This window comes from Neophocaena asiaeorientalis, unplaced genomic scaffold (assembly GCF_003031525.2).
Source record: "Neophocaena asiaeorientalis asiaeorientalis breed wild unplaced genomic scaffold, Neophocaena_asiaeorientalis_V1.1 scaffold398, whole genome shotgun sequence".
NCBI classification, from domain to species: Eukaryota; Metazoa; Chordata; class Mammalia; order Artiodactyla; family Phocoenidae; genus Neophocaena; species Neophocaena asiaeorientalis.
This window is the reverse complement of record NW_020173416.1, coordinates 592,728-603,270: the sequence shown is the minus strand read 5'-3', so window position 1 is coordinate 603,270 and position 10,543 is coordinate 592,728. Positions and strand designations below refer to the sequence as shown.

At 42.3% G+C, this 10,543-nt stretch overlaps 1 protein-coding gene across 2 annotated transcripts in view; it reads left to right on the top strand.

Annotated features, from left to right (window-relative positions):
• Positions 1-10,543, top strand: part of NBAS (NBAS subunit of NRZ tethering complex) — a 332,635-nt gene that overhangs the window by 213,681 nt on the left and 108,411 nt on the right. For both annotated transcript variants that reach the window (XM_024747243.1, XM_024747242.1), the window contains 2 exons: positions 5,725-5,954; positions 10,395-10,505. In XM_024747243.1, the coding sequence (XP_024603011.1) occupies positions 5,725-5,954; positions 10,395-10,505 (341 nt within the window). The remainder of the gene's footprint in view (positions 1-5,724; positions 5,955-10,394; positions 10,506-10,543) is intronic.

Here is a 10,543-nt window from a genome sequence, read left to right as displayed (position 1 = left end):
ACACGAACCCGTGTCCCCTGAATCGGCAGGCGGACTCTCAACCACTGCGCCACCAGGGAAGCCCAACTCCCTACACTTTTTAAATTTTTGATGCCTTTTTATGTTTTCAGTTTTTGCAGTATCTTTTTGTTTTTTAATTTTATTTATTTTATCTATTTATCTCTCTGTCTATCTATCTATTTAGTTATTTATGTGTTGGGTTTTCATTTCTGTGCGAGGGCTTTCTCTAGTTGCGGCAAGCGGGGGCCACTCTTCATCGCGGTGCGTGGGTCTCTCACTATCGCGGCCTCTCTTGTTGCGGAGCACAGGCTCCAGACGCGCAGGCTCAGTAATTGTGGCTCATGGGCCTAGTTGCTCCGCGGCATGTGGGATCTTCCCAGACCAGGGCTGGAACCCGTGTCCCCTGCATTGGCAGGTAGACTCTCAACCACTGCGCCACCAGGGAAGCCCCAGAATATGGGAGATTCTGAAGCTACCCATAAAGTCCTTCAAAAGTTTCTTAGAGGCCGGGAGCTTTCATACCCATGGATCATATCACTGAAATTAGGTGGGAAACAGAGGAAGAGAGGTTTGAATATACTCTGCATACAGAAATTCATGACTTCAGGTGTGAGGCTGGGTGTGGCGCATTGAGGGAGCCCCGCTGGCAGGATAGGGAGGAAGGGCTGACGGAGTGGGGTGCCCACGAGGCCAGAGGCTGGGGGTTGGGCTCACTTCCTCGCTGCCGGACCCCAGCTCAGGATGCCTTCCATGCAGGTTGGCATCTGTAAAACAGCAGCAGCAGTCTCCTGTGCCCGTCACTGGGTGGGTATGAGGGTCAAATGAAAATCATGTGAAAGTGCTTTAGAAATTTAATGCAGCACACTTGTGCCGTGAATGAAAGAATGTATGAAATGAAGTGTTGGGCTGAGTAGAGGATGCTTTTGGAATATTTTTAGAGAAATTGTGATAAGCTCAGGGGAAGAATTACTATTAAAATTTAAGTCATACATTGGAAGTAATCATGACCAGTAAAGTTCCTGAAGGAAGGGGTAGAAACTAGTAGTGATGATGGTAAGACGAGAAATTTGCATGGAAAGCCGGAACTTACAACATGTCCATCCATCTACTCTCATTCAGTCTCTGTGAAGAGTCTATCAGAGAGAAATTGCCTTAATTTTAATAATGGAAAACCTGACGCTCAGGAAGGAAGAACCAGCAATCCAGTTCTTTGATGCCAGTTCCTATGTTTTTTCCTCATAGCTAATGCTCTTTGTTTTGGGAAGATTTTGAAAGAATTAGTGTTATGTTTTACCAATAAATAAGTATTGAAAATATTCCTACACATTTAACAAATGTTTGATCCATAACCTTGAAGACCTATCATCAAGGAATTAATAGAATGCCCCTTTTCACCACCTTATTAGGTTGGAAATTTAAAAGGAGGTATATTTATATCAAGAGGTTGAACAGAAAATGATATTCTAAATTCTTTCTGTTCTAAATCTCTCTCCCTTGTTCTTAGAGAAGACAGAATGCTTGGAAACACAGCTCAAACCAGGATCTCCAGTTGAACACCTACCATGGTGTGTCCTCTGTGACCATTTGTATTTACACATGTGTGTATATGTGTAAAAGGGATGAGAGGGAGAATGTGTGTGTTAAAAAAATAGGTCAGTCCTGATGTAATATAGAATGACAGCATTAAGGCCATCATTGAAAGTTGATCATCTGTAACAGGACTCAAATGCCAGATCTCATGTACATTTGGTGGGAGCTGTGTGTACATTGATCTTGTCAAGATTCTTATAATTTTAAGAGATACCCCCCCTGCACAACAAATATAAAAGGCTGGTTCTTGGGCGACATTATGCCTGGGAGTCATATCCTGCCTTGCCACCTACCCTGAATGGCCTTAGTCAAGCTACTCACCTCCTTACCCATCTTAAAGAGGATGGTACTAGTAGACTCTGGTCCCCCAAGATTGTTAGTATTAAATGAGATTCAGTTCATGTATATTTAGCACTATGTCCGTTCCATACCGAAGACTGAAATATTAGGTATTTGTTCTTAAATATTTCTTAGAAAAGTGAACACATTTGATGCACAGAGAATGTGAAGTAAAAATTATTCAGAGGGGCTAGACAATTTCTACTTAGTAAAGGAGAAGGTATGAAAGTTGTTTAAACTGTGTAGGGACCTACTGATTATAATTTGTTGGTCTGAAATTGTATTTTTAACAAAGAAATCTGTTCTGATGTTTAGTGGAGGCATCAATGAGATGAGATGTAGAACTTCCCCAGTTCCACACCTGGAGGGATTTACAAGGTTTTATTTTATTTTCATGATTGAATTCTTATATATTCATAAGATTTTAGCCTTAGAAAGGTGATCATCTTGTGATACTCCTTTGTTCTACATCTGAAGAAACTGAGCCCCAGAAGAGTCAGGAGTGTCCATTGCTCCCTCTAAGGAGTTTCCAGCATTCTTGTTTGTGTTTCTATAATGGTTCTTATATTCAGGTGCCTCCTGTGAGTTATTTATGTGTACATCTTTGACAATCACTAGTTTTAGTTTCTTGGGAGTAAGCGCTGGGGCCAATTTGCTTTCATATAATAAGAGAGTAAAAGACATTTTAAAATATTTTGTTTGTGCCTCCCAACAAACCACGAGGATGGTGTGCTTGTTGACTCTCTTATAGATGAGGAAACAGAGACATGTTGTAACTTGCCCCAAATTGCATCTCTGCTAAATGAAGGATCTGGAATATAAACTAGTATTACTAACTTAAAAGCTACAACTGCTGTTCAGTGTGTCTCCGTTTTACTCCACACCTGACTTGTTCAAGAAACTCTAATGTGCTCTAGGAAAGACAAATCCACTAAGTACCCATGGTCTCTGCCTGCTGGAAGCTGTGCTTTAATACTTATAAGAGAATGCAATGTAAAGTATGCAGTAGAGGTGCAATTAAAGTGTAACTCGTGTATACCTTTGAGTAAATTCCATAATCCTTTTCATTTTTGGAGCACCTGATAAAGGCCACGTCTTGGTTTGTGTAGTGTGTGTGTGTGTGCGTGTGTGTGTGTGTGTGTGTGTGTGTGTGTATGGTCTCTTAGGCTTTGTGAAGCCATGCAAGCTATATATATTGCCATTTTATAGATGAGACAATCAGATTTGTAGTTAAGTAACTTGCACAAGGTCAGCTAGTAACTTCTCTGTGTCCACGCTTATTACAATCTGCCATGCCATTTTCTTCATTCGCAAAAGGAGAGAATAGGTGTTTTTTGCCACATATGAAAATGAAGGTTGTATGTGGAGACTTGAAGCTCTCTATGAGATAAAGAAAAGCCAATGTAAATATCAGTATTTATGCTCATTATTGCTATGTGCTGCCATTTTGGAGATTAACCCTCTACCTGGTTTGGGGATTTGTTTCACAAATGGTATTAGAATACAAAGAGAATAGAAATGAGATCACATATATAGTCCACTCTCCCAATACAGGGACCAAGTCCTTGAGATGCCAGGAAGCAAAAAGTAAAAACATGAATGTGGAGCAATAGCTGTGAGAAACCCTTGGGCGAGGGGAGGTGGTCGATTGCATGCGTGGGGGTGGGAGTCACACTCAGAGATGGACGGCCTGGCTGTAGCCTCTCCCTCAAAGCGCGTTGGGCAACTAGAGGCTGAGGACTTTCGCCTGAAACCACAGGGTCAGAGTGTATATGGAAAGAAGTCTTCCTCACAGTTTTGATGAACGTGGGTTTGCTGGTGGAGTGCAAAACCGACCCAAAGAGTTCCCTGAAAGAACACCTACAGAAGAGCTCTCCTGCTGCCCTGAAACCCTGATCATTGGATATTTGCACCTGCTCTCTCTCTTCCTAGGCAGGCAAGTGCTAACTGGATGAGGTGTGAGAAGAGCAGGCAACAGCAGAGCACACCAGGGTGCAGAGCAGGTGTAGACAGGCTGGCTGGTCCCCAGCAGCATCCCTATACCAGACAGCTTCAGAGGGGGCTTTGCCCCGATGGGCGGTTCAGGGTGGTGCCTCAGGGCTTCAGTCCGTAAGTAGGAGGGGGTTGGCTGAGGCATGGGGTCTCCTTCGCCTATATCCATTTCCAGAAGTACCAGCCATATGCAGCTTATTCCCAAATCACTTCTTATTGCAGTTAGATCAGCTTTATTCACTCCATCTTCCCATCAGGTCTTAGGCATCCAGGCTTAGCACATACTCTCCCCTTTACCAGAATTTGTCTCCCTATTTTTTTGCTGACCTTTTTACTTCTGATACCTGAGCAGTTAGCCTAGAAATTAACTCTTCCAAGAAGACCTCCCTGATACATGCCCAAGTCCCACTCCTCTGTATTCCCATAGCACCCTGTGCTTACTTGTATCACACCATTTTATAATTGTTTGCTTGATTGTCTCTCCTCATAGACTGAATTCTTGGAGGAAAGGGTCACATCTTAGTACATCACCTGGTGCATAATAGGTGCACAAAAAATACTTGTTGAATGAATGACAGATGGTCTTATAGCTGCTTACTTCAGAGCATTAGTTTTCAAACGCACGTCTTTTGACTTGAGACATGTATTTGTGGTTTTTGAGAGTAAGACTCAGTGTCTGCCTAGGGGTAGGGGAAAAATTGAGTAAGGTTGACTTTTTCTTAAATCCACCTGTTGGAATCCAAGAAGATTTCTTTAATTGGTTTTTATCGGTACTCCCAGATTGTTCCTTAATAGGATGAAGAGAGAATGTCAGGCTAGGTTAGGTAATATGGACTCGACATTGACAAATCTCGTGTGTAGCTCAGAATAATGGCTTACACATTAGAAATGCTGATGGCTTACGGTAATTAGATGTGCTTCTGAGAACCAAAGGTAGATTTCTGGAGTTTTCTTCCTAATTTGCTGGTATTAAAATATGCGCCATATTTTCCCAGAAATTGGGAGGGATTGAGTTCATGTTGTTCACATATTAGGTAACTCCAGAATCATGGCTGCATTGCTGTTGCTTTGTGGACACCCGGACCAACTTTAATATAAATAATTGTGGTTGGTTAACCACTTATTTTCCTTTCCTGTCAGCCGTTCAGTTCTGGGTTTTGTTCTGTTGGAATAATTGTCTTGCTGTTAAAGAAGCTGCTAGATTTAAGGAACAACATCCCATTGAGCCCCAAATTGAGCAGAGTAAAAATTGGTTGCATACTTTCTTATGAAACTAGAAAAATTTATGATTTCAGGAACAGGGATGGGGCTAAACCCTCACTTATCCCTGGAGAAAACATTCTTCTACTTAGCTACTTAGGCATTTCTCGTGGAATCATTGAACTGCAGCTCTTTGTTATTGAGAACACTTAGATGGTCCAAAGAAAATTTATCTAGGGGCAATGATGATAATAATTACTTCCAGGGTGAATTATTATAAATGATCAGATAGTTGGGGAAGAGATCTGGTATAGGATGATGGTAGTTGAAAAAGCAAGCATACATTATTCTTTAAGTGGGTGGTGATTTTTAAGGTGGAAGAGCAGAGCAGGAGTCCAGAAACCCGCTCCTAGAGTCGGTTCTGTGTCCCGTCTTTGTGGTCTGCAAAACGTACCGCCTCTGCAGTTGCCTCCTCAGGGTGGTTGTCAGCCTGGACTAAATGGCAGCGGTGTGAAGGGTCAAACAGATGCCCGGCAGACATGATCTTCTTCCCACTTTACTCTTTTTTTTTTTTTTTTTAATTAGTCTTTTTGTTACTCATAGGCCGATCCCAAAGAGCTAATCAAGATGGTCACCAGGCATGTGACTCGATACGGACAGGAAGCCTGGCCCGAGGAGCTCGCTGCACTGACCAAGCAGTTACAGTACTACAACGAGCGCCTCCTGGACTTCACTCAGGCTCAGATCCTCCAGGGCCTGCGGAAGGGTGTGGATGTGCAACGGTTTACTGCAGATGACCAGTACAAACGGGAAACCATCCTCGGTCTGGCAGAGTAAGGAATACCCTGGTCTCGTAAAGGGATGGATTTAGAACGTACAAGAACAAGTTGAGTTACCAGGACTATTAGTCACAGTCCTGTGAAGATTCACATTCACGGTTGCTATAAAAAGGACTTTCCCCTACTTCTTCCTGTCCTGTGAGGGATGTGTGTGTCTTCCCAAATGGGTTAGTGATGCAGATGGTATTTTGAGCCTGCAGATTTAAGTAGTAAGGATGGGAATTATTTAAAAAGCTTCCCATGATTTTGATAGTCCAATACCAGTACCATGTTAGAGGTGATAGAGTGTGATCAGGGGTGAAAAGTGTCAGGCTTACTATAGAAATTTAAAAACAAGATTCCCTTTTATTCCTGGCTAGAGTCTCACTTTGCTACTACATGGCCGTTTGATTTCCTCAGTATGTTAAAAGTTAGGTACCGTTGACTTAGTACAAGAGGAGGGACTGAGTGTTATGGGTCCAGGACACCTTTATCTGTCCTGGGTTTCTAGAGAAAGAAGAGCTAACCACTTGAGCACTTTCTTGTTCAAGGCCTGTAGCAGCTGCCATTCTTTCCTTTGTCCCTTACCGCTCTCAAGAGAAAAGCAAGCCGTTGTGTGAGATGGCAGTACGGTTGGGAAGGTCCCTTTCTAGGTATGGAATTCTCCTTGGTTTTCATACTCGTCTTCATTTTTTGTTTTAGATCAGATGAGTTCAGATCAAATGAGAATTACATGTCAAATGGTGGGAAAGCGAAAAAAAAAAGTGTTTTAAAGTGTGTTCACCCCCAGTGGTTGTGAAGTTAGAGGTATGTTTTTTAAAGTGTGTTCACCCCCAGTGGTTGTGAAGTTAGAGGCATGTTTTTTAAAGTGTGTTCACCCCCAGTGGTTGTTAAGTTAGAGGCATGCTTTGTTTTTAACACCCCACTTTGTGGAGTGCTTATCATGGGCCAGGAACTGTGTTAGGTGCTCTGTAAACTTCATTTTATAAACATCTTTTAACCCTTAAAGATAACCGTATGACATAAAATGTTGTTATCCCCATCTTACAGCTAAAGAACGTGAGGCTCATTGATATAAAGTAAGTGGCCCAAGTTTACATAGGTGGTAAAGATCCCAACTGTGACTTTAACCTTGATCTGCCACATGCCAAAGGCATCACATCTTCACACCATGTGCCCTCCCCACACTGCTGGATTGAATTCTCAAGGAAGCATTGGTATGCAGTTCAGTCTAGGCTTCCAGCCCTTGAAACGAGGTTAAATTGTGGTTACGTTTAACGATTATTTCTCTCTCCTGATAAGTTACCTTAAAATAACAAAGATAGGCTTTGTTATGGTAGTGGTATATGCTATTATTCATCATTATTCTTAAATCTTAAAGAAAGTGGCAAAGTAACCTTGGTACTCTGTAATAGTTTTATATTAGCCTGGGCTTCTTTCCTACTAGAAGACACCCCAGATTCTCTTTAGAGTGAGGCGGGGAACAGAGAGATCAAAGCGAGAGAGTAGGAACAACCTATAGCAGAATTAAGTTAAGAAGAGAAATAATAGAATTTTTTTTTCTCTTCCCCTCTGTTCTCCTGGAGGTTCATAATTTCATAGGGTCATTTAATATCCAATTTGAAAGTGACCAAAGAGATCATTTAATCCAACCTCCTTACTTTTGGAAGAGGAATCTGAGAACCACAGAGCTTTAAAGCATTGTTCGAGGTCACACAGCCAGGAGTTGAGCCTGGGCTTCCTATTTCCAAGTCCAGTGGGCTTTTTCTTTGGGCATTTGGTAATCCTTGGTGCCATGCTCATGGTTTCTTAGGAGAGAGGTTACTATGCAGAACAAAAGTTGTTAAGGCACGCCTTACATCATCAGTTACATTTGGCTTGGTCTTTGTCTTTTCTTTTTAAGTATCCAGCTGGTATATGCTATTTGAAGTATGTCCTGAGGACAAACATATGCTTTTGATAAATATATAATAGAATCTTCTCCACAATCTGCTGGTTAGAAAAATATACAGCAGTCTTTAGATGGCTTGTTTAAAATGTCTCAAAGTGTCTGTGGGTTTTCTGAGTTAGCAGTTCTGATTTGGAGATGGCATTTTAGCGTCTCACACACAAGGATCCTCGAAGGACCTGCTTCCTTCTGTTTTGCAGCTCCACCTTCAAATGTGACCATTCTTTATTTTCTTCCTAATTGTATGTCCCTTTAGTGGCAGTTGTTTTCTGTGAGTGCATTATAGTTGTCCTTTGTCGTCTCTGTATCTTAGTTATTACATTCTCAGTGGTTAGGGTGACTTTGAGGAGAACAGAGTATAGTTTGGTTAGTTCCCACTTTTATCAGATAATAAAGATGTGAATACTTAACTGAGCATGTACCTGGTATCAGGCACTGTGCCAGACTCCCACAATAGGAAGAGTGAGCTGCTAATGGTGCCTGTTCTCCAGGAATTCTCATCTATCACGTGGATATTGGTATTCAATGAGTACTTTAAGAAAAAATTTTTAAATTAATTTATTTTTGGCTGTTCCACAATAGGAAGAGTGAGCTGCTAATGGTGCCTGTTCTCCAGGAATTCTCATCTATCACGTAGATATTGGTATTCAATGAGTACTTTAAGAAAAAATTTTTTAAATTACTTTATTTTTGGCTGCGGTGGGTCTTCGTTGCTCCACACGGGCTTTCTCTAGTTGTGGCGAGTGGGGGCTACTCTTCGTTGCGGTGTGAGGGCCTCTCATTGCAGTGGCTTCTCTTGTTGCCAGCACAGGCTCTAGGCATGCAGGCTTCAGTAGTTGTGGCACGTGGGCTCAGTAGTTGTGGCTCGCGGGCTCTAGAGCACGGGCTCAGTAGTTGTGGCACACGGGCTCTAGAGCACGGGCTCAGTAGTTGTGGCTCGCGGGCTCTAGAGCACAGGCTTAGTAGTTGTGGCGCACGGGTTTAGTTGCTCTGTGGCACGTGGGATCTTCCTTGGCCAGGACTCAGAACCTGTGTCCCCTGCATTAGCAGGTGGATTGTTAACCACTGTGTCACCAGGGAAGCCCAAGAAATAATTTTTGACAGTTACCTAATAATCCAGGCATTGACAGACTTAACCCAGTCCTTGGCCTCTTTTTTTATAGTCTATGAGCATAGAATGTTTTTTACATTTTTAAAGCTTTGTGGAAAAACAAGAATAAAAAGCAATAGAAAGAAGAATATGCTACAGAGACTGTATGGTGGTAAAGCCTAAAAGATTTACTGTCGAGCTCTGCACAGAAAACATTTGCCAACTCCAGACTGATCAAATGTATAAATGTCCTGGTTTCCTTAGCTGGGGTAAGTACAGTCTTAGCAGTATTACTTAATGATAACAGGTATTTCATTCCCGTTTCTGTGGTTTTGTCCACCATTCTTCCAACCAAGAATTCCATCCTTATATTTCCTCTACTTCTGGGAAATAGGGGTCTTGCAGTAGTCTTACCAAAATGGCCTTTATGTAGGTACTCTGGACCAGAATTCCTTATATGTGTAGAGATTCTCAAATCTGATGATACCATTCCCTGGTTTAAACTTTCCACTGACTCTCCATTGCCTACAGGATAAGATACAGGTCCTTCAGCTGGCCTGTATGGTCATGGTTGTGACACCACGCCCCCTTCTGCTTCCTCTGTCAGAAGCCCATCTGTCTCTTCTCCCTCTTTACAGCCTCTACTTATTTAATCCTTGTTTACTCTCCGATCTTCAGCTCAGATTGGTCACTCTCTCGTCTCCATCCTCACAGTATTTTGTAGCATTTCTTTTAGCACTCCCCACATTCTGTTTGATTCCTGGTTCACATTTCACATCCTCCATTAGACTGTAAGTTCCTCAAGAAATATCTTAATTTGTTTTTATGTCCTCAGCAGCTAACATAGTAGCTGGCCCAATGTAGAAAACAAAAATTTGTTGAGTGACTAACTGTGCTTTCTCAAATATCTATCTGTAGGGTAGGGATCCCTTTCCTTTCTACTGCTTTTTGACTGTAAGCTCTGGTATCTAGATCAGAATTTTTTGATCTCAGTACATTTTGGACTGGGTCATTCTTTGTTTTGGGAAGGCTGTTCTGAGCATTGTAGGATGGTCGGCAGCCTCGCTGACCTCTAACCTGCTAGATGCCAGCAGCTCTCTCCTTTTCCTCACCCACTGTGACAATCAAATATGTCTCCAGACACTGTCAAATGTCCCCTGGGGGACAGAATCACCCTCAGTTGAGGTCCACTGATCTAGACAATTCCTTGGTCAATTGCAATGCACCACAGAGATAAAAAGAGCATTAAAATTCCTTCGGTGTACTTTTCCTGACTTACTGTGAAATGTCTTATTAAGGACTGTGCTGGCTGCACCCCTGTCAGCTGGAGAGCGGTCCTAACGAGCGTCTTCTTTGCTGATTAAGGTCATGTGTTTCTCTCCTCCCCCTTCCCTCTGGCTGATGGACGTTGGTGAAGGACGCTTGAGGAGAACGTCTACAGCATTGCTCTTTCTCTGGCCCAGCGCTACAGTGTCTCCTGTTGGGAAGTTTTCATGACCCATTTGGAGTTCCTGTTCACCGACAGTGGGTAAGCACACAACTTTTTTTTTTTTTTTTTTTTTTTTT